Source organism: Cervus elaphus, chromosome 3 (genome assembly GCF_910594005.1).
Source record: "Cervus elaphus chromosome 3, mCerEla1.1, whole genome shotgun sequence".
Taxonomy (NCBI): Eukaryota; Metazoa; Chordata; class Mammalia; order Artiodactyla; family Cervidae; genus Cervus; species Cervus elaphus.
In genome coordinates this window covers 3,152,682-3,177,003 of record NC_057817.1, presented here as the reverse complement: position 1 = coordinate 3,177,003, position 24,322 = coordinate 3,152,682, and the positions used below count along the sequence as shown (strand labels likewise).

Below are 24,322 nucleotides of genomic sequence, written 5' to 3'. Positions count from 1 at the left end.
AGGTTGCTGACGTTTCTCCCGCCTATCTTCATTCCAGCTTTAACTCACTCAGCTCGGCATTTGTCAGGATGTCCTCAGTCTATAGGTTAAACAAAAACAGGGTGACAGCAGACAGCTCTGGCGTACTCTTCTCTCAATCTTGAACCAAACAGTTGTTCCATACATGGTTTTAACTGTTGCTTCTTGACCTGCATACAGGTTTCTCAGGAGACAGGTAAGATGGTCTGGTATTCCCATTTCTTTAAGAGTTTTCCACAGTTTGTTATGAGCCACACAGTCAAAGGCTTTAGCATAAACAATGAAACAGAGGTAGATGTCTTTCTGGAATTCCCTTGCCTTCTCTATCATCCAGCAAATGTTGGTAATTTGATCTCTGGTTTCACTTCATTTTCTAAACCCAGCTTGGACATCTGGACGTTCTTGGTTCGCATAATGCTGAAGCATGCAAGATTTTAAGCATGACCTTACTAGCATGGGAGATGAGGGCAATTACCCAATGATTAGCACATTCTTTAGTACTACCCTTGTTGGGAACTGGGATGAGGATTGACCTTGTCCAATCCTTTAGCCACTGATGGCTCTTCCAGATTTGCTGACATACTGACTGCAACACCTTGATGTCTAAAGGCATCATCCTTTAGGGTTTCCAACAGCTCTACTGGAATTCTACTGGGTTTCCCTGGTGGCTCAGACGGTAAAGAATCTGCCTGCAATACAGGAGACCTAGGTTTGATCCCTGGGTCTGAAAGATCCCCTGGAGAAGGGAACAGCAACCCACTCCTATATTCTTGCTTAGAGAATTCCATGGACAGAGGAGCTTGGCAGGCTCCTGGGCCCATGGGGTCACAAAGAGTCAGACACGACCTAGCGACTAACAAACACACTGGAAATCCATCGTATCCACTAACTTTATTAACATCAGTGCTTCCTAAGGCCCACCTGACTTCGCACTCCAGAATGTCTGGCTTTGGGTGACTGAACAGCATAGGGACCAAGGATGTAGGACGAGCAACAAAGCTCACCATCATCACCCCCCAGAGGACCTTTATGGAACATTTATGAACCAACAATTCCATGTTATAGCTTAATCCTTACAAAAATCATAGGTTCTATATTATTATAACTACATCATTAGGATGAGGAGAGTATTTATGGGCTGAGAAATCTGAAAGAGGTTAAATAACTTGCCTAAAGTTGAAGACACATATAGTAAGGAGTGGTGTAGAGTCTGAAACCCAGGCAGTCTGACACCAGAGAACGGTTCTCTTAGCCACTGCACTACAAAGTTCCCACATTACTTTTATTACTTCTCCTGTTTTGTTAACCGCTTCTGGTACAGACTTATATCAAGTCAAGAAAGAGTCCTTTCAGTAATCAAGATCACAAGAGAAGTTCTGATCTCAAAAAATCTAAGATGGCCTTCAATGAAACAGCTGTTAAACACCAGACTAGCATGAAGCAGAAGGCAAAGACTAGGGACAGTCTGAGTTAAGGAGTGGTGGGAGACAATGCTGTACTGTTTGTATAGAAATGAAAAATTAAATTTTAAAGCATACAGATTTACTCACAGATGGACACAAAGATATGCATAAGAACATTCACAATACTATTATTTATAACATGGTGGATGGTAGAGCTGAGAGGAGGAAAAGGAAGGTATGAACCTAAATGACCACAGAAAGAAATTATCAATTACAACCTGCAATGTTCATTCTACGGAGAACAGAACTCAGAAGTTGAGAGGCACGTTAAACAGACAGGCATACATGGAAAAAACTCCCAATTATATATAAGATAATGACACTTATATTTTTTAAAAGTGTCTCGGTGTGTGCTATATACGCTAAGTCACTTCAGTTGTGTCCACTCTTATTTGTGTAAAATAACAGACAACAAGCTCTGGAAGGACACACTTTAATGTTAGCAAAGGTTACTTCCGGAAAAGAGAAGGGAACAGAGAAAGGCTGAAAGAGAAACTGTAACTTTCTATGTTACTGCTGGACTTGTTTGAATATTTCAAAGTGCAAAAACAGTGTTACACTGCTTCTTAAATTCTGTGGTATTGAGTCTTGATTCTGCACTCAACCAAGACTCTACTCGCTTTCTTTTCTTCGCTGACGCCGCTCATCCGAAGGGAACCCCTGGACTCCGCCGGGGCTGGACCCCGGCAGTCTTGCTTTAACTAGACACTGAATAGCAATCAGAACCGCAAAGAGTAAAAAGTCTGTTAATACTGAGAGTTGTCAAAGGTGGGGTGGGAGGGGTGAGCACTTGTCTGCTTTGCCATTAGAATAGTAAACTCTGGTATCCAGAGCATTCTGGAGTATAATTTGGCAGTAAGTTCTGAAATCTTTAGAAAAAGTATACTCTTTGATAAAGCAATTTTAAAGAATGTTTATCACACTGTTATTTATAATGGAGAAAAATTGGAAAATATTGGGTTGTAAGGTAAAGTGATCAAGGATTAAGTAAATTATGATATACATTCACTATGATAATGTTAATCTTTACTGATCAGGAAATGTGACCACCATATATTCTTTAAGTAGGAAAAAATAAGCTAGACCATAAAGCAGTATGGATAGAGTCACACCATTTTAGTAAAAAATTTTAAATTGCTTATGTATATCGATGTATAGAAAAAATCTAAAAGGATATATATTACAGTGCTATCTCTGTGGGATTATCTGTGATTTTTAGTCTCTTTCTTCTATATATCTGTATTTTCTGAGTGCTTAATAAAGAGAATAATCAGAATAAAGCAAAGCTTTTCTTCTTCTGAGTAAAATTTAGTTTGTTTTTTCCCTCTGATCAATAAGCTGGAAAATGACTAGAGGAGATGAGGCAGAGAAACATGCAAAGGTCCTGAGACAGATCTGGAAGCCTGAGATGACGACCTTCTTTCTGGTATGAAGAAGGAAAAAAAAAAGGAAGAGTCAATAAACAGTTAAATGTAGTTTGAGTTTCTTTTAGTTTTTGTTCTGCTTGTTGTACAGCCCTGTTTTAAGAAAGTATTTGTCATACCACACTGATGTTTTCTTCCTTTTTAATAATATTTGAATTTTCATTAAAATGTCAAATTAAATCTGTGAAATTTCTGATATGCTCAGTATTTCACAACTTTTTCTAATCGGTTTCCAGTGTAATTTGCATTCACAAAGTTTCTGCTTAGCTAGAAGTTTGAAACTGATTAGGTTCAGTAAGCCAAGATTCATCTTCCAGCTCCACAAGGGCAAATTTTTTCCAGTGCACCAAAACATTTCTTTGAGATATGACAAGAACTTGTAAAGAATGCTTAAACCTACACTTTGCTACTCTTTTTTTTTTCTTCCAATTCACATGGAAGAAAAATAGACATCTGGGAGAAAAACTGAATCTCTAGTGAATTTGAAGGTCTGCAGTTTTACTCTTTTCTTTCATTTGGCCATGGTCCTTATTTATCTTGTAAGAAGGGAAAATAGTAAACAAATAATGATCATGCTAGGTATAATGTTAAAAAAATTATGTGAGGATGGTTAGAGTGTTCAAAAAAGGAATAAAAAAAAAATTCTGTGGTACTATTAATACTAAAGAGATTCTGGAACTTCAGTGAAATAATGAGCCCTCCTAAAGAATCAAATGCAACACTTCACCTAACTGAAGCACATCAAGCAGCTCTTTCTTTCCCATAAACATGTCAATGAAGTGTAGCCTTACTCTTTGTCATTTAAGAAAAACTTTCCTAAGTAATTCAGTTGGGAAAATATTTAAAAAGTACTAAAGCACCAGGCACTTCATCAAAAAAGTCAAAACTGTACTACCCATCTCATGTTCTTAACTTTTTAGCACTTTCTGAGGGACATATTACATGTCCAAAATTTGACAATTCTAAACCCTGACTTGTACTGTCTTTAGAAAGCAGTTATGTTCATCTTTCTGATTTGAAAAGTATGATGTTAACCAATACAAATTAATTCTGCTGAAGGAATAAAATTTGTAAATTTACCTTCATGTCTACAAAACTTCATTAAGTCTTATTAGACTCAAAGGCATACAAACATAATCACTAGTACATAATTTACTTCAAATATAATATTTAGATCTTATTACCTCCATTTTTTAAAGAATTAACTGAGACACAGAGCTGTTAAGTGACTTTATATCAAAGTAAGAAGTGGGAAAAAAAACAACAACAACAAAGAAAGAAGTGGATTTCAGATTTCCTGGCACCTTCACTCATTAAATCTCAATGATTACTGCCTCAAGAATCTACCAGAAAAATTTTACATAGCTTCCTTAGAAGATGGTTTCTGAAGTTGCTTAGATGCAGAAAATAATGCTGCTTCGGGGACTAAAAACAAAAAAACAGGTTTTTTTGCCTGCACTTCTCAGCTTGTGGGATCTCAGTTCCCCGACCAGAAACTGAACCCAGGCCCTCAGCAGTGAAAGCACACAGTCCTAATCACTGGACCACCAGGGAATTACCTAAAGACAATTTTTAAATGCCTTTAGTTTATAGATCAATGTAGCAGCTAACTATTTAACAGTTTGGCCTTAAACAAAATCCTCCCCCATCTGAAGGCCTAAACATTTCACAAGAAAAGTTTAGCCCCTGTATAGCATCTTGGTTTGAATCATTTGTTTTAATATGATAACCTTTTACTCTACTTTCTTTGAGGGCATGATTTTACTTATTTTCTACTCACAGCATATATATGTTCATCACCATAGTTTATGGGTACACGCATATAATAAAACACAGTTGTATCGACTACTTGAAACAGTTCAAAATCAGAAACAGAAACAAAAATCAAAAATCAAAAAAAAAATCAAAAAAAGAAACAAAAATCCAATTAAGAATTTGATCTTAGGGAATTCCTTGGCAGTCCAGTGGTTAGGACTCCACCCTTTTACCACAGGGGCCTGGGTTCAACCTCAGTTTGGGGAACTGAGATCTGCAAGTTATGTAGTGAGGCCAAAAAAAGAAGGAAAAAAAAGAATCTGATCCTCTTGACAATAGCATGAAGATATTTCTTCATTAAACTCTACAGTGAATTGATTCCTGAGGAGGATGAGACTACCACAGGACATTCTGCTTCCTCCATTTACCAATGCTAATGATTAACACTTGAAAAGCTATCTCCAAGCTTGTTTGATATGAAAAATTATTTTGTTACAGGGAACAATTATGATATCAGGAATTTCATCTAAGGTAATATTCAGTACTTTTAGTGAAACAGGCTTCCAATTTCCTTACTCTGGTTTTATTAATAATTTCTAATGTAAAATAAAAAGAAAGGTTCAAATGCTATCATTGGCCATGTAATATTTCTACTATTCATTACTTTACAAAGCATTTCTACATTATCACATTTGATCCTCACAATTCTATTAGATACATGCTATCACTCCCACTTTGCAACTGAGGGAAAAAAAGGCAAGGAAGTAACTTTTTTTTGGGGGGCCATGCAGCATGCAGTATCCCAGTTTCCTGACCAGGGGCCACACCCACGTCGTCCTCAGTGGAAGCACAGAGACCAACCATGGACTACCAGGAAAGTCCCAGAAGTGATCTGATCCAAATTCTTCTATTACTCTACTCTGGCCACCTGATGAGAAGAGCTGACTCACTGGAAAAGACCCTGATGCTGGGAAACATAGAAGGCAAAAGGAGAAAAGGGTGGCAGAGGATAGCACCACTGACTCAATCAATGGACATGAATTTGAGCAAACTCCAAGAGATAATGAAGGACAGAGAAGCCTGGCGTCCATGGGTCGCAAAGAGTCGGACATGACCTGGCAACTGAACAAAAACAACAATTTCCATTATTCCAGGGTTGAACTCAGGTCTGCTCGGACAAGTTTTATTTGTCCAAAGGGTACATAATGGAAAAGACAATCAATTTAAGGCTTCGCATGTGTGAACACTGTCCCAGTATCATTCGTTAACTCTTTGTGACCCATGGACTGCAGCCCGCCAGCTCCTCTGTCCATGAAGTTCTCCAGGCGAGAATACCGGAGCAGGGTGCCATTTCCTTCTCCAGGGGATCTTCCCAACCCAGCCATCGAACCCAGTTCTTCCACATTGCAAGCAGGTTCTTTACCATTTGGGCCACCCGGGAAGCCCCCCATCACTGCAGGAAACCTAACAAATCACAGGGCACTAGGTAGAATACTCAGAATAGTCTTGCCTCAGCAGTGGGGCACTGTGAGTCTTACATTAAATGCTGTGCTGAGGGAGGGGGGATCGGGATGGGGAATACACGTAACTCCATGGCTGATTCATGTCAATGTATGACAAAACCCACTACAATATTGTAAAGTAATTAGGCTCCAACTAATAAAGCAAATGAAAAAAAAATGCTGTGCTGATAAAAAACAAGGTCCTACTGTATAGCACAGGAAAATATATTCAATATCCTTTAATAAACCATAATGGAAAGAATAATGTGAAAATATATATATAAATGAATCCCTCTGCTGTACACTACAAACTAACACAACACTGTAAATCAACTATACTTCAACAAAAACAAAAATAAAAGCCGTGTTGATCACATCTAACAAAGTTTAAAAGCAAGTCCCAAAGGTATCAAATTGTTTCCACACAAGTAAGTGCCTTCTAGGATAAAACTCAAGAACATTTTACACAAAAAAAAATATGTATATAAAATTCACAGTAATGACATTTGGCTAAAAAAAAAAAAAAAACAAAAACCCACAAACTACCAGACAGATTTCGGCATCTGGTACCAAAAAATCAATCAGAAAGATATGACTCACAGTAAGGGGGAAAAAAATCAACCAACTAAATATGACAGATTAATAAAATAGGGAAAGACATTAAAACATTATTATAACTGAGTTCTCTATTGTTCAGGACACTAGAAACAAGTTACAACTTGCTAAGACATCAAAAATAGATCCAAACTGAACTTCTAGAGATGAAAAATACAATGTCTGAGATAAAAAATACACTTAATAGGATAATGGCAGGTTAAATATTTTAGAAGAAAAATGAACTTGAAGTTACAGCAATAACTATATAAAACAAAACACAAAAGGGGAGGGGGCTGAGAAAAAAAGTGAACAAGGCACCAATGAGCTACAGGGAAATTTCAACTGATCTAGTATATGTATTAACCTAACTGATGTACCTGAAAGAGTTGACTGAGAAAAGAAACCAAAAAAAAATCTTTTTTGATAAAATAATTGCAAAAGTTTATTCAAATTTGACTAAGACTGTAAATCCATAGATGTAAGTACCAATGAACTCCAAAATGAAAGCAAGAATCAAAGCAAGTCATTTAAAGGCCCACTGTAATCAAATTATGCAAAATCAGTAACACACAGAAAATCTTAAAGTCAGCCAGAGGGGGAAAAAAAAATAAGTATAATGATTATAGAAGATTCCTTTTAAGAAACAATGGAGATCAAAAACAATGGAGCAATGCTTTTCTTAAATCACTTTATTGAGGAATGATTGACATATAAGAAACTATACATATTTAACACATACAACTTGGTAAGCTGTGTATAAATATATACCCATGAGACCATCACCATCAAGCCACAAACATACCCATCACCTCCCAAACTTTCCTCCTTTCTCCTTGGAGGAAGACCCAGTGCAACAAAGACCCAGTGCAGCCATAATTTAAAAAAAAACAAAACAAAACACAGAATTTAAAAGAGAGATAAAGACTTTTCCAGACATATAAAAACTAAAAAACTTCATCACAAACAGACCTACATTACAAACGTTTAAGTAAGTTTTTCAGGGAGAGTAGATTACACTAGAAGGAAATCTGGATCCATACAGAAATGATAGCCACCAAAAATGATAACTATGTGAATAAATATATATAAATTTGTTAATCAAATCCCTTTTTTTTTAAGCCTAAATAAATAAATGAATACATGTGGGGGCTTCCTTAGTGGCTCAACTGGTCAAGAATCCTCCTGCAGTCTGGGAGACCTGGGTTTGATCCCTGGACTGGGAAGATACCCTGGAGAAGGGAAAGGCTACCCATTCCAGTATTCTGGCCTGGAGAATTCCATGGACTGTATAGTCAGTCCATGGGGTCACAAAGAGTCGGCCACGATGAGCCACTTTCACTTCACTTTCATACACACGTGGACTTCCCTGACAGTCCAGTGGTTAAGCATCCGTCTGCCAATGCAGGGGACAGAGGCTTGATCCCTGGGCTGAGAAGATTCCATAAACTGTGGGGCAACTAAGCCTGTGCACTGCAACTGCTAAGCCTGCGCTCTAGAGCCCACAAGCCGCAGCTGCTGAAGCCCACCCCCGAGCCCGCGCTCCACAACAGGAAACGCCGAAGTGACAGGTCCAGGCCTCAGGACCAGAGAAAGTCCACGGTCAGCAACAAAGACCCGGCACGGCCAAAAACAAATGGATTTTTTAAAAAAGAATGAATATATGTTTTCGTGGAGTTTGCATTATATGCAAAAGTAAAATAAGAAAAATAGCACAAAAGTTGGGAGAAGAGAAATGAAGTATAGTGTTCTAGGTTCTTATATCTTATGTGGAGCAGTATAACTCCTGAAGGTAAATGTGACAAGCTAAAGATGCATACTATAGGCATTAAAGCAATCACTAAAATAAGAGTTCATAGTTAATTGTCAATAAAGGAAATAAAACTTAGACTAATGAAAACTACTTGATTAGTCACAAAAAAGGCAGAAAAAGAAAATGGAACAAAGAAGAGACGGCACAATAAAAATCAGCAAGATGATAAGACTTAAATTTAACCATACCTCATTAAATACAAATTACCTAAATTAAATACAAATTACCTAAATACTAAAAAGAGTATCAGATTGAAAAGTAAGCCCAAATTCTATGCTACCTGCAAGAAAAGCATTTTAAATATAAAGACATAAATAGGTTAAAAATAAAAAGGTGAAAATATATACTAACACTAATTAGAAAAAAGCTAGAATGGCTATATTAATATCAGACAAAAATAAACTTCCGGACAAAAGAAATATTACTGGTTAGAAAGATAATTTCCTAATGATAAAATGGTCAATGGTTCAAGATGATCTAACAATCCTAAATGTTTATGCACCTAATAAGACTTTCAAAAAACGTGAAGCACAAAGTGACAGGACTGCAAGAAGAAATAAACAAGTCCACAATTACTGTAAAATTTCAAACCCCTCTCAATAAGTGATTAAATGATAGAAAGAAAATCAGTAATATAGAAGACTTGATAACACACCATCAACCAACTGGACCTAATTTATGCTTACAAAACATTCCACCCATCAATATTCATTTGAATACTCATTTGAATGAGTGTTCATTTGAATACTTAAAAGAATACTCATTCTTTCAAATATACACAAAACATTTGCCAAGACAGATCAAAAATTGAGCCATAAAGCAAATATCAATAAACTTAAAAGAATTCAAGTACATTCTGTGACCACAATAGAATTAAATTATGAATCAGTAATAGAAATATCTTTGGCATATTCTCACATACCTGGAAATTAATAACATACTTCTAAATACCCAAGGATCAAGAAGAAATAAAAGGGGAACTAGAAAGTATTTAAACCAAATCAAAATGCAAGCTTATATTAAAACCTGTGCACGGTCTGTGCAATGCCACTAAAACAGCGCTTAGTGGGAAACACATAGGGTTACATGCCTTTATCAGAAAGGAAAAAAGGTCTCAAATTAATGACCTCAGCATCTACTTTAAGAAACTAGAAAAAGAAATGCCAATTAAACCCAAAGAAAGCAGGTAGAAATAAAGATCAGAGTAGAAATCAATAAAATACAAAAAAGAAATAAAACTGGTTAAAACTCTAACCAGACAGATGAGGAAAAAATAAACGACATAAACTACCAACATTCGGAATTAGAACTTTAACATCACTACAGATGTACACAAGTAAAAAAGACACCAAGAATATTTATGAACAATTTATACTAATGAATTTGACAACTTAAAACAAATTTAAGAGACACAGCCACCAATACTCACAAGATGAAAAAGATAATCTGTCCTGAGTAGTACAGTATAAATTAAGAAAATTAAATTTATAGTCTTTTTAACAGTGTTCAAATAAATGGATACCCATGTGCAAAAAGATAAAACTTTAACCCTTACATCACACTACATACACAAATCAAACAGGACAAGACTTAAATGTAAAACTTAAAACTACAAAGCTTTAAGAGGAAAATTTAGGACAAAATTTATGTGGCCGGGGGGAGGGGGGATCGGGATGGGGAATACGTGTAAATCTATTGCTGATTCATGTCAATGTATGACAAAACCCACTGAAAAAATAAATTAATTAATTTAAAAAAAATTTATGTGGCCTTGGGTTCAACAACAACAACAAAAATTTAGAAATGATGCCAAAAGCATAAAAGACTGGTAAATCATCAAATTGAAAACTTCTCTTCAAAAGACATTAAGCAAATGAAAAGTCACAGCTCAGGTGGAGAAAATACATGCAAGTCATGCTGTATGTGTAATAAAGGACTTACATCCAGAACATAAAAATAACTCTCAAAATTCAGTAACAAGACAATGAACAAAAAAATTTTAAATTAAAAAAAGGGCAAAAGGTTTAAACAGACACTTCACCAAAGGGATGACATAAAATCACATGAAAAAAATGCTCAGCATCATAAGTCATTGTTTTGCTGCTTTTAGTTGCTAAGTCATTAGGGAACTGCAAACTGAAACTATCTATTAAAATGACTATAAATTTTTAAACTAACATGCCAAGCGTTAACAAAGATGTGGAGCAACCAGAACCTTTATACACCACCAGTGGGAAGGTAAAATGGTTTGGAAAACAGTTTGGCAGCTTCTTAAAACCCTAAATACCCAGTTTACACTGTGCCATGTGCTTAGCCTGGCTCTGTGACCACATGGGCGGCAGCCCACCAGGCTCCTCTGTCCACGGAATTCTCCAGGCAAGAGTACTGGAGTGGGTCACCATCTACTCCTCCAGGGGATCCTACTGACCCAGGGATCAAACCTGCGACTCCCGTGTCTCCTGCACTGCAAGTGGATTCTCTGCCTGCGGAGCTATCAGGGAAGCCCGAAACTAACATTATGATCCAGCTATTCTACACCTAGGTATTTGCCCGACAAAATACAAAGCATATATTCATACAAAGACTTATACATCAATGTTCACAGAAACTTTATTTGTAAAGCCAAAAGTGAAAAAGAAAAATGTCCATCAATAGATCAATGAATAAACATACATACACCCATATACCTATATGACAGGATACTACTTGGCAATAACAAGGAATTACTAACTAATGATACATGCAACAACATAAATGAACCTCAAAATAATTATGCTGAATAAACAAAGTCAGGCCAAAAATAGAGTACATGCCATATAATTCCATTTATATGAAACTGCAGAAAATGCAAACTAGTCACAAAAAGCAGCTCAGTGGTTGCCTGTGGACAGGATGAAGACAGTGACAGATTACAATATGTCAAGAGGAAACTTTTGAGTGGTAGATATGTCATTATTTTGATTTTATTGATGGGTCTATAGTGTATTAAAAGTTATCAAATTATACACACTATGTGCTACTTACTGGTTGTCAATTAGTACCTCAATAAAGCTGTATAAAAAACAACTAACAGGAAAAGTCTATTTTATACCACAAAACCCTATATAAAAGTGAACACATGGCAGAAGTATCCTACTGGAAAAAAAAAGTTGTTGATCCTGCCTCAAAAAAATTTTTTTAATTCACACCTTATCTATTTTTCTTTGGGGATTAAGTGTCCATAGGGAGCAAAAACTATCAAGCACATTCAAAGACTCGCCACTTGGTGGTGGTAAGTCAATTATCTAAACTTAATTCAACAAACTTTTATTGGGCACTTATTATGTGCCAGACACTGTGGAGAGCAGAAAAAAATAAACAAGATAAAAGTTCCTTGCCTGGATGTAAATGGTAATTTTATAAAAAAGGTAAAATCTTTACACAAGCTAGAGCATTCTAATTTCTTCCCACCCTCTTGGGAGGGGGAAAAAAAAAGAATGGGTCAAGGTACTAAAAAAAGGAGAAAAGTTCTCTATTTGGAATAAAATGGTCTTAAATATTTGCTAAGATGCCTAACTAGGTAATTATATTTATAAAACTTCCAATGACAGCCTGGGACATTTTGACATGACATGGCAGAAACTGCCGATTTTTTTTTCCTTTACCAAAGAAACCATGTCCAACACAACTCATTAAAAGTACTCTGGGAACCATAGCAAATTATTTAGAATAAACTTACTGACCTCTTAATTTAGCAGAAATTAGAATAAAAGTTGCACAATACAATGGCAGATAATTTTTCATTTTGTCCCTACACTTAATGGAATTGGATTTTTATCTGTATTATTATAATCTTTATTTTCAAAAACTAAAGATAAAACATTCAACTAATATTTGAAATTTACTCTTAGGTTTTAGGGATAAAATCCTTGCCCTAAATCTCTGTCCAAAACTGGAAATTCAACACCTACTATACACAACATACATTCTGAACTTTAGCAACTGTGAATTTTTAAGCTAAATTTAACAAGGAAGTTACAAAATTCAGTTTCTTTAAAACTATTCGGCATATAAGTAATTTAAAGTTTTGATTAGAGATGTTATCTGCAGGAAATGCCAGAATAAGCCCAGAAACTCTAATGAGCAATATATAAGCACCCACTTGATGTCTCCACTTGAACAACCCACAGGCATCTTACACTCAGTATGTTTTATCCTAAATCTGCTCCTCTGATATTCCCAACTGTAAGACAACCCCTCCACCCAGTACCTAAATGCCTCTTTCACCATCCCCACGCCACCTCCTAAAACCCCTCAAACCTTCCCCTCTGACACTGACCCTTCATCATTTTTAGCCTGGGTTACTAAAATAATAGCCTGATCATGCCTCCCCAAGCTAGTCACCTTCCAATAATCTGTGTAAACTGTATAGTGTTTAACAACTGACAAAAATGACCTTTATAAAACGTACGTCTCACCATACCACACCTGAGCTTAAAATTCTTCTGACTCCACCCTTTACTTCTACAACTACGCAACACCTGTTACTCCGCGACACTCAGTGCTGTGGGCCCTCGGAACTCCCCTGTTCCTCAGAGCCATGTGCCTTTGCGTGTTGTGTGCATTCTATTCCTTCTGCCTAGAAGGAACCTTCTCTCTGCAAACAACTTCGACTAACTCCTTCAAAAGGACACAAGTATAGCCTATCCAAACACATCCAATCATCTGCATTCCACCTAACCTGATTGAAGTTTCTTTACTCATTCACATTTACTTAGCACCAACTAGATTTGGAGATAAAAGGTGCTGGTGGAAAAACATACATCATAAAAAGTGTCTGACTAAGTAGGAATGTCATGTAAGTCAACGATCATAGAAGAATGTGATAGAAGTGTACATAGGATCTTGTATGAGATGTCAAATACAGTTATTTCTTCAATAGTCATACAGTGAATGCCTGCACTGTGCCAGGCACAGAGCAAGCTTCTGGGTAAAAATAAGTAAGATTCAGTCACTGCCTTTACAGCGATCTAATTGGCGGTTAGAACAAGAAAACAAATAAAAGCAACGTATGATTTAATAAAGATGTAAACAGTTGCCAAAGCAAACCCTAAAGGGAATGGCTACCCACTCGAGTATTCTCACCTGGAGAATTCCACAGAGCAGCCTGGCGGGCTACAGTTCATGGGGTGGCAGAAAGTCGCACATGACTGAGCGACCAGCACTTCCACCCTACACAAAAGGGGTGGTGAGGCAGGATGAGAAATCAGAAAGACTGTAACTAGAGTGACATACAGCCCGAGACCTGAAGAATGGCAGTGTTACCTCAAAGAGGGTGTATGTTCTTGGCACAGGGCATGTGTTCTATGCAGAAAGTAGTTCCATGAATGGCTGCAACCCAGATTGGCAAGCAGTAACCAACAGTTTCGACACAAGAGCAGGAATCAGATCAGCTCACATGTGTCAGTCACTCAGTCGGTTCCGACTCTTTGCAACCCCACAGACTGTAGCCCACCAGAATCCTCTGTCCATGGAATTCTCCAGACAAGAATACTGGAGTCGGTTGCCATTCCCTTCTCCAGGGGATCTTCCCAACCCAGGGATCGAACCCAGGTCTCCGCATTGTGGGCAGACTGTTTACCCATCTGAGCCATCTGGAAAGCCTCCAGTGACTACAATGTTTTTAAGACACGCTCAGGAATTTGGGAGTTTGGAGTTTACCCTGCAGACAATTAATTACCACTGAAAGTCATTAGAAAGTTCTAGCAGAGGAACGCCATGTCAGACCTGCCTTTTCAAAACCAACACACCAGCTGCAGAGCCAAGAAAGAACAGCTGCAATAATCCAGAGAGGAAGCAATTCATGGGGCTTGAACCAAGGCAGCGGCAGTGGGATGAGGAAAGGCAGATGGCTCAGAATGGTAATCACGAGGTCAAAATGACAGCACTTCATGACTGATTAGATGTGGGAAGTGAAGAAGATTCCAGGACAAAACTGAGAGAGAGAATACAGGAGAAAGAATGCAAACAGTGAGTTTATTTGGGGCATGTTAGTCAGTAATGACTGTGGAACTCAAAGCAATGTGGAACACAGGTGGTTTTACGAGTAACAAACCACACAAATTCTTACAATGAAGACAAAGAGACACTGAGGATGGTACAACTCTCAGTAAAAGGCAGGCGGAAATTCATTGCTTCCTAAGAGCGCCAGTGTGCACAACCATGTCAGACAGGAAGGCAGTAGAGGGATAACGAGGTTAAATGAAGGACTTCTCTCATGCCAACGACTACAGACACACCACAGACTGCGCAAGAACAGTCAACACATCTCCAAAGGATTTCCTTCCTTTCATTTAGTCTCAGCAACTAAGACCCATCAAAGCAAACAATATTTAAATTCTTTCCCCAAGTCATGTTTTTATTAAATCACAAATTGAGATGACTTCTTAAAATGGCAAACCACTGTGCTGTGTCAAGAATAAAGAACTCAGCACACAGAAGGTACTCAAATGTTTGTTAAAGAATGCCAAAAAAATAAGGAAGACATATTCATTGTATCCCACACCAGGAAGATACTACCATTTAATAAGATCTAGTCTAAGAAAAGGACTTGCCTGTAGCTCAAACAGTAAAGAATCTGCCTGCGATGCAGGAGACCAGCGTTCGATCCCTGGGTTGGGCAGTTCCTCTGGAGAAGGGAATGGCAATCCACTCCAGTATTTTTGCCTGGGGAATTCCATGGACAGAGAAGCTTGGCGGGCTACAGTCCATGGGGTCGCGAAGAATCAAACACGACTAAGCAACTAACACACACACAGTCTAAGAAAATTCTCGAGGAAAACCTACCAGATAATAAAAATATCAATCTTTCTTAAGCATAGGATTTCACAGGACTATAAACATTATCTAAAAGGAACTGGAAAGGGCCAAATTTAAGCTACAAAATAAAGTCTTACTAAGAAAACCACACACACACACACAAAAAAAAACAAACGGGGGTGGGGGGGGACAACAGGTGATTTCCCAATTGTTTCAAGCTATTTTCAACAGAACCAAATTCTAACAGTAAAACACACAGGCCTAGAGAGAAATGTAAATATACTAACACAGGACTTATCAACTCTAAAACAAGAGTGCTTTCAGTGAACCCATCACTCTTCCTCTAGTCCCCCTTCGTTTGTGGTTTTCTCCTATTTTCTTGCTGCTTCCTCCTCAGTGAACACATCCTATGTGGCGGCACTATGCCAGGTACAGGGGAAACATTTCAGGCCTTGTGCTCATGAGGCTGAGTCCAGTCTACAAGCCTCATGAAAACAAACATCACTATTAACAGCACCACTTCAAAAATCTGAAACTCACTGAATTTATTTAAACAAGATAAGGGGGTGGATTTTAGTGAATATTTTCCTTCTGAAGAATTGAAATCTGTAATTTCCAAGGTAAGGACTATCTAATGTATCCCGAATGCCTAGAACAGTGCCTGGAAAAAATCAGGTGTTTAATAAATATTCTATAAATGAATAAAAGGAAACTGCAACCCTCATAGGCACTGGGTATAAAGGCCAAAACCTACTTCTAACTATCTCTTTTCTCCTGCCTCCTTTGTGATGTCAACTTATTCCATTAATTATCCTAAAGCAGGACAGCTTTTGCAGGGAGTGGCCCTATTTCTCCCCTAAAAATTCACAAGACGATCTACATGAGAGGATCTATCCTCATATAGAAGGATCTATATGAGAAGAGTTAGCTGAACCTACCGTGGTCATCATCTCACTATACATATAAATCAAACCATCAGGCTGTGCACCTTAAGCTTATACGTCAATTATTTACTTTCCTTTTGCCTTTTTTCCCTCCAATTTATTTTACATTAACTATAGTGCTTTATTATTTGGGGGCAGCTTTAATCTCTGTAGAAAATGGCAGCAAAAAACAAATATTCAACTACTTCCAAACAAATAATAACCTTAAAACTTTAAGACAGTCTGAAAGATCCTCAACAATAATAACAACAGCAGTTAACATTTATTAAGCACTTATCTGATACCAGGCACTATTCTAAATGCTCTGTAAATATTAACTCATTTAATCCTCTCCACAACCGATGATGGAAAATAATCACTAGCTCCCATCCTACATCATTAGCTCTCATTTCTCAAATGAGAAAACTGGTGCACAGAAAGTTCAGACATTTGCCCAAAGTAACACAGCTATACAGTGGTGGAGCTCGGTTCAGAACCCCACCAGTCAGGCTCTGTCTCCTTCACCACCGCCCTACTGTGATGATTTCTCATTCATCAAAACTACATGACTTTGGAGGGGGGTTGGCCACACTATGCAGCATGCAGAATCCTAGTTCCCCAGCAAAAGAAGCACAGAGTTCTACCCATTCGACCCCCAGAGAATTCCCATGACTTCTAAAACAAGGTGTTTTTCAAATTCTAAAAAAACACTGAGAATTAGAACTTAAAATTCAACATTCAAAAAACTTAGATCATGGCATCCCGTCCCATCACTTCATGGCAAACAGGTGGGGAAACAGTGGAAATAGTAACGGATTTTATTTTCTTGGGCTCCAAAATCACTGCAGATGGTGACTGCAGCCATGAAATTAAGACTCTTGCTCCTTGGAAGAAAAGTTATGACCAACCTAGACAGCATATTAAAAAGCAGAGACATTACTTTGCAAACAAATGTCTGTCTAGTCAAAGCCATGGTTTTTCCAGTAGTCATGTACGAATGTGAGAGTTGGACCATAAAGAAAGCTGAGCACTGAAGAATTGATGCTTTTGAACTGTGGTGCTGGAAAAGACTCTTGAGAGTCCCCTGGACTTCAAGGAGATCCAACCAGTCAATCCTAAAGGAAATCAGTCCTGAATGTTCATTTGAAGGACTGATGCTGAAGTTGAAACTCCAATACTTCAGCCACCTGATGCGAAGAACTGACTTACTGGAAAAGACCCTGATGCTGGGCAAGACTGAAGTCAGGAGGAGAAGGGGACAACAGAGGATGAGATGGTTGGATGGCATGATTAACTTGATGGACATGAGTTTGAGCAAGCCCCAAGAGTTGGTGATGGACAGGGAAGCCAGGCGTGCTGCAGTCCACGGGGTCACAAAGAGTCGGACAAAACTGAGCAACTGAACGGAAATTCAAAAATGAATTTCACCCTCATACCAAAAACCATATTCTAAACCTTTAAAATTCTACCATACTTAACCACTGACTTGCAGGGAAATCAGTAACACCTACACAGGATCTACACACTACCCATGATGAGTAACACCTACACAGGATCTACATACTACATGCCAGGCTTTGTTCTAATACATTTCCTTATCAATCCTAAAAATCCCATGAAGTAGATACTATTATCATTACTGTATTACAGATAAGGAAACTGAAACAAAGAGACATTAAGTAATTTGACTGACGTCACTAGTGTGAAGTTAGTTTTTGAAACTGGCTTGGGTCTCCAGAGTCCATGCTCTTAGCTGTTATCTTACACTGCTTCTCCATATGACAGAGATTAACTTCCTCACCACATGACTTCACAGAATCAAAGTTTCAAGCAAGTAGACTCAGTAGGAAAGTTACTCTACATCCTAGATCTCAACACCAGGGGGTTCTAATCAATAGAATTGGGCTGTGACCCAGCATCCATAGTTTTAAAAGTACCACACGTGATTCCTAAAGTCTTGGTTAACATTCACTGCCCTAGGTTTCTAATTAGACAGTTCTTAGCTGAACCTTTGGGGTGGGGGTGGGGAATAAATAAATACAGAAACACATATATACACACTCTTTCACAAATATAAGTGTGTGTTTTCTTTCCTATCCCCCTTTTCCCAAAGAAACAAGACTGAGAAGTAGAAAAGCATAAGATAAAGCCAGAAAGTCAACACACATTTTTAATGCCATGTTAACCAGCCTTGAGTATTATTTTAATGGTGACAGTAACAAGATGAAGACTTTTCTGTTTGTTTTTTTTTAAAACAAGAGACAATCAGACTTGTGCACTAGAAAATAACTCTAGTGGTTGTGTAGAGACGAGACTCTGGGCAAAGAGACTGTAGAAAAGAAGAAAAGTCTGCAGAGAACTCAAGACTAAATGTCTGAATGAACCAAGCGCTGAGAACGAAGAGGATGCAGCAAATTTAAGAAATCTCTTTAAGGTACAACTAGTAGGATCTGATCAGTCCTACTATCTTATTGATTAAATGCTGTTACAGAAATGGACATCTCCATGTTTGTTTCACATGCAACCAAGTAAATGATGATGCCATTAACTAGATCTGAACTTGCTGAGGAAGGAGTAAGCAGGTTTCACTGGTCACAATAGAATTATTTGAAAGACGGGCAGCCTTTGGCATGAAAAAATAATTTAGGTGCAGCGATGAGAATGGGTGTAAGTCTGCAACGCATGAGAATAAATGTGGTGGAGAAGCAGAGTTAAATAAAAGACGCAGTCAGGTTATGAAAGGTAGTGAGTGCCTGGAAGGAAAGGGTGAAAAAAGTCCTATTTCACAACTCCGCTTCATCATCTCAAAGGTTCTATCAAAATCAATCCACATCTGAAAGAGCGAAGTGTAGTTCAAATAGAAAGGATCCCTTCTTGGAAAGTCCTAGATTGGATCAGTCCAGATAGAAAATCTTACTATATGTAATGAGTCAAAGAGAAGATCAGCACCCATCCTAAAGACTAAAACAGACAAGACAACCAAAGACCGAGAAAATTCGAAAACGATGACCATCATTTAAAATATTCAGTATGCCGAAGGATGTACTTTCTTAATGCTTATATCATTTCATATAATCTTAACTCCAATACAAGAAATAATGACTAGCACCACATCCATTCTGGAGATAAAGACCTTGAAGGACAGAGAAGTCATGCTTGCTCAATTTCGCAAGGTCACAATTCAGAGTAAAAGTATTGTGTTATTCTGGCTAGTAGTTCCTACACTAAAGCGCAAACGCTGTCACACAATTCAAAATGGGATGCAGAGGGCGGCGTAAAGAAAATGAGTGAAATCAAGGAACGGAGGAAGCTATCCGCGGAAAGTAAACAGTCCTTGGTATGAGATGAGTCATTACCTCACCCAACTGTTTACGAAATACTCCTCCAACTGGAAATGTTGCCAGTAGTATGCCACGGTAGTACTAACAGGCATTAAGACGTTCCCTTGGAACATGAATAAGCACTAGGCGATGAAATATCCTCCGCACCTAATCCTAATTCCTAACGAAAAACGAGGCGATCAATGACCAACTCCGTAAAACGGCACCAGAGTCTCCCACGGGAACATCACAGCTTTGCCTCAGAAATAAATACCGTAACTAAGGCCTTCCTAGACAAGCGTGGGATGTTGTAAATCTCCAGGTCCCTGAGAGGAAACATCCCTACTGCTCACCATTACCAATCAACTCGGCAATCTGGTAAAATGGATCCAATGCGCTCCTCTAAGTGCACAGCTGCAAAGCACCTGTTTTTAGCTCCTCCCGAACAGGACAAAGATGCCTTACCAGAGTGAAGTAGAGGAAGGCAGAGGCGAATCAGAGTGACGCCTCAAAGGAAGACAGAAAAATTCCTTGAGTCCTTAGAGTGACAGAAGGAACGACAGTCAGAGAAAATCGAGCCAGAAAAAAAACGGAATAGGGGAACCACCTGTCTCTCAGAAAAGGCAATACCGATAAAAGCCCCTCACCCTGGGAAAGAGCGGGCCAAACAGCGCCAAGGCCTAGCTAGTCTTGGAGTAGGAGCCGGGTCTCTCAATTCCCGGGCTGAGCCGGCATTCTCGAGAAAACAGCTGACAACCAGGCATCTTCTCCTACATCCTCTACACGTTGTTCCGGATACAGAAAGGCCCTCGCATCCCTCCCAAGCCGGCCTCCAGGCAGCAAAAGCAGCCCTACCCGGAGAAAAACAGGAGTGTCCTCCCGGGGCCGTTACCTACCTTCCCGCTCACAACACCCGCCGCCGCCATGTTTCCTGCGCGTGCCTGTGATGACGTAGCAGCGCCTCACGTGTCTCCCAGACTCACAACAACATCCGGCAAAACTAGGCTGATATCCGGGCGGGAAAGGGGCGGGGAGAGGCGGGAAGGCGGAGGGGTGAAGGGGCTGGGGCGGGAGGAGCATTCTGACGCTTGCGCGCTGAGTAGGAATCGGAGGCTACTTGCGTGGAGTCTCAGGTACAAGTACCAGTTTAATTTTCCTTGGCGAGTACGGAAGTTGAAGTGGTCATATTTTGGGGTTTGTCTGGGAGCGAGGCTGTGAGCTGTTCGCAGGCCTCTTCAGCTTGGTATGATGGAAAGAACACCATACTGGGACCCAACAAACCTGATCTTGGCTTTGTGGCCATAGGCAAGTCACTTCCACCTTCGGCCTCAAAGTCTCATTTGTAAAATTGAGATAGGGCTATAGTGAAGTTTAACGGAATCCAGCCCTCTCTCCGAAGCGCACACACAGAGAGTTTTAGCCTTCGTGTAAAGTTTCTGACGTTGAGTCTGGTGACTGCCACTGACATATGACCAATAATAAGGTATTTTGATAGGAACTGCGATAATACCACGCCCTCGTTGATCCAGAGTCCAACGCACAGTATCTCATAACTCCTACACAGTTGACTGGAAACAAGTTTTTAAACTCATTCAAGCTTCAGGATGAAAAATGAGAATTACCTATGGAGTGGTTGTAAAGATCTCATGGGACAGTGCATATGTGGTGAGATGATTTGCTGAGATATTAAGATAATAATTTGTTTTGTTCTCAGTGTTGTAGAAAAATGTCAGAATGATAGGATCCTACCCCTTATCGCTCGGCACACAATATGGGACTTCCCTTGCCCCAGGACTGAATAAAAGTTCCCTTTGTACCAAAAACACCTGTGCACATTGAGGTACTTCTCTCTTCCACAGTGGAGAGAGGTTAGAGGCTTTTGAGGTTGGTTGAGTGAGTGGTAATCAATGGGAATAACAGAGGAAGGGGGTTGCTACTTCTGGGAATATTGAAAACCTAATGGGTGAAGGAGGTCGCAAGACCTTAGTTGGGAATGGACTTAGTAGGACTGCATTAAGATACCACCCATCGCCAAGATCCCATGCCCAAGTTTGGTATTCAGTTGGCAAAACAGCTCACCCACAAAGGATGAATAAGCTGGGGAAAGGAGCATATTAGCAGTAACCAACACTGAGTGAAGACTTGAGGGCCTTCTCCAAGAGTACTGGACTGTGTGACCCCTGGAACCTTCATGCAATCCTAGGTGTGATGTGTTGAGCCCTAATCAAGACACAGATTAAGTTTTCCATCAGTAATGGGGTGCCGGGGTCCAGCCCCAGCAGGATCCAGGCGAACCCTCAGGATGAACGGCGTCAGCGAGAGAGAGACACGTAGGACCGGCCTTTATGGGGCCAAGACTGCTGGGGGGTGGGGGGGGCGGAGAGAGAGAGAGAGGGGGGCTCTGGTGAGGCAGCCCCTGTTTAGCACTCTTGGTTAAAGTTAACAATTATCTTATTGTTTTTACACTAGGGCTAAACTCTTATTTTAATCTATCTTTAACTATATTAACAATAGTTTCCACTGCACAACCTCAGCACATTAACATCAATCAAACGTTGATCTAATAACCACTTTTAAAACAATATTTTTTGTATTTTCTAATAGGGCTTCCTTACCCCCCAAAGGGCTCTGTGCCTATTAGGGCCTTTTTAATGGTTAATCTCTATGTATAATATCTTTTGGCGTTCAGGCCTGTTGACAATTTTGGCTTGCACCTGGTGCAACTTTAAGCAACTTCAATAGCCGACCCTGTCTTTTTTGCGGTTAATCTATTTTCTTTCTATTAGGTGTCATCTCCATGGGAACTAGATAGGATTACATTTTTACAGAACAGAAATGCAAAGGATTGCAAAAACAGCAGATATGGCACAAAACAGGCTCTTAGTCTAAAAGTTAATTACCTGTAGGAAGTCACCAGCTAATCTCTATCTAAACTATTTTCTATTAGGCACATTTGTGGCTATAATATTTGTGGAGCTTTTCTCACCCCACGGAGGGACCTATGCTTAATAGTTTCTTTTGTTAGCTTACTGTGCTTAGGATGTTTAGAACAATTATGAGCATTTTGTGCAATGAGAGCACACATTTATCAAACAAGCCAGAATGCCAGCAAAAGGGTTTGAATTGAAGCATTTCCTTCATCTCTGGCCCCTTCATAGGGTACCAGCGTCCAGAAGATTTATTAATTAGGGTTTTAACTTGGTCCTCATTCAGTGAAAGAGGAGCAGGAGAGCTCTCGGCAGGCAACACAAGAATCCGAAGCAGGGCAAACAAGAACAACAGCAGAAAAGGGGGGAGGATATAGGGTAGGGTAGAGGCCAAGGCCAACCTGGAGGGTCCCTTATCCTAGACGGCCTTGCCTGCCCGGTATTTTCTTCATGACCTCATCACGGGCAGGACCTCCCATAGTGGCTCCCGACAATGGGGTGTCATTAGAGAAAAATTTTAATGACATCTCTTATGCTCTGTGTTTTGGAGAAAATTGAAGCCCTTAGTACAGTACTCAGAATCCAATCCTCAATAAATGGTAGCTATTATTGATATTTATATGATAAACTTGGGAATTAAAGGCTTTTCATTGAAAATTTGGCAAAATTTGGTTCATCTGCTACTTCATGTTCTTAAGCCTCATCCTCCAACTGCCCCTTAAATTACGATGTTACCTTGAGTTTGGATTGGATTGCTTGGATTAGCCTTGGACTTCCTTCCTTTTTTCCAAAAGCTAATTCTGTATTATTATCTTGATGTTCTGATATCACCTCCTAAATGTTGATGGTTCCCAAATATCTCAAGCTTTTCTAAAATCTAGAGCCTGGATATACGGCCAACTGGAACTTTTAAGTTGAATGGCTCACTCACACCTTAAAAAATCCTAAATCTTTACTACTCAAAGTGTAGTCTGCAGACAAGCAATACCATCATCTCCTGAGAGCTTGTTAGAAATGCAGACTCCTATGTCCCACCGCAGACCTACCAAAACAAAATCGGCATTTTAACACATCCCCAGGTGATTTGTGTATATAGTAAACTTTGAGAAACATGGTCTTAAATGAAACTTAAATTTTGCTTTTCTTCTTTGAAAATGACTACCATTTCCTGAACTACAGATGCAGTCAGAATCCAGTTTCTCCAGGAAAGTACTGCTATCATGGTATGCCTTTTTGGTGTGTCTTCTGGGAAACAACATCATCATGTCTCTCCTTCCTATCCCCACTACCACTCCTGCAGTTCAGGTCTCTCATTACCGCTGATTTGAACAACTATTCTGGCATCTTCATTCATTCTCTTGCTTTTGTCTTCATCTTACCCCATCTCATCATTTGTATTCCTACCAGATTAATCTTTCTAAGCATAAACATGATCATGTGACCTCCCTGCTTAAAATCTCTTAATGGCTCCCTATCTCTTCAGGAAAAAGTCCAAATTCTCCAGCATAGCTAGAAGCACCTTCATAAATTGTTGTTGCCTACCACTTTAGCTTTACGTTCCCAACTCAGACCCAGTTCTCCAACCACAGCCAAATAACTGTTGTTCCTAGAATGTCCCATGCTGTGTCCCAAGATTGCTTCTCACTGTAGCAGATTGACTTGGTTTGGATCATGGAATTATCCTTGAGCCGATCACAGTAACCCAAAATATGTAATGTTCTGATTGGCCAGATTTGAGTCACATACCCACAGCTCCAGTCAAAGTACATGTAAATAGCAGAAGAG

General features: G+C 39.2%; 1 protein-coding gene and 1 long non-coding RNA gene across 3 annotated transcripts in view; one reads left to right on the top strand and one right to left on the bottom strand.

The window, feature by feature from the left end:
* The window catches only part of TBC1D15 (TBC1 domain family member 15), a 73,970-nt gene extending 53,383 nt beyond the window's left edge, over nt 1-20,587 (bottom strand). For both annotated transcript variants that reach the window (XM_043879540.1, XM_043879551.1), the window contains exon 1: nt 20,507-20,587. In XM_043879540.1, the coding sequence (XP_043735475.1) occupies nt 20,507-20,536 (30 nt within the window). In that variant the 5' untranslated portion in view covers nt 20,537-20,587. The remainder of the gene's footprint in view (nt 1-20,506) is intronic.
* Nucleotides 20,588-20,655: 68 nt separating this feature from the next.
* LOC122679196 overlaps nt 20,656-24,322 on the top strand; it is a 41,458-nt gene continuing 37,791 nt past the window's right edge. The window contains exon 1 of the long non-coding RNA XR_006336346.1: nt 20,656-20,743. This is a non-coding gene — a long non-coding RNA (uncharacterized LOC122679196). The remainder of the gene's footprint in view (nt 20,744-24,322) is intronic.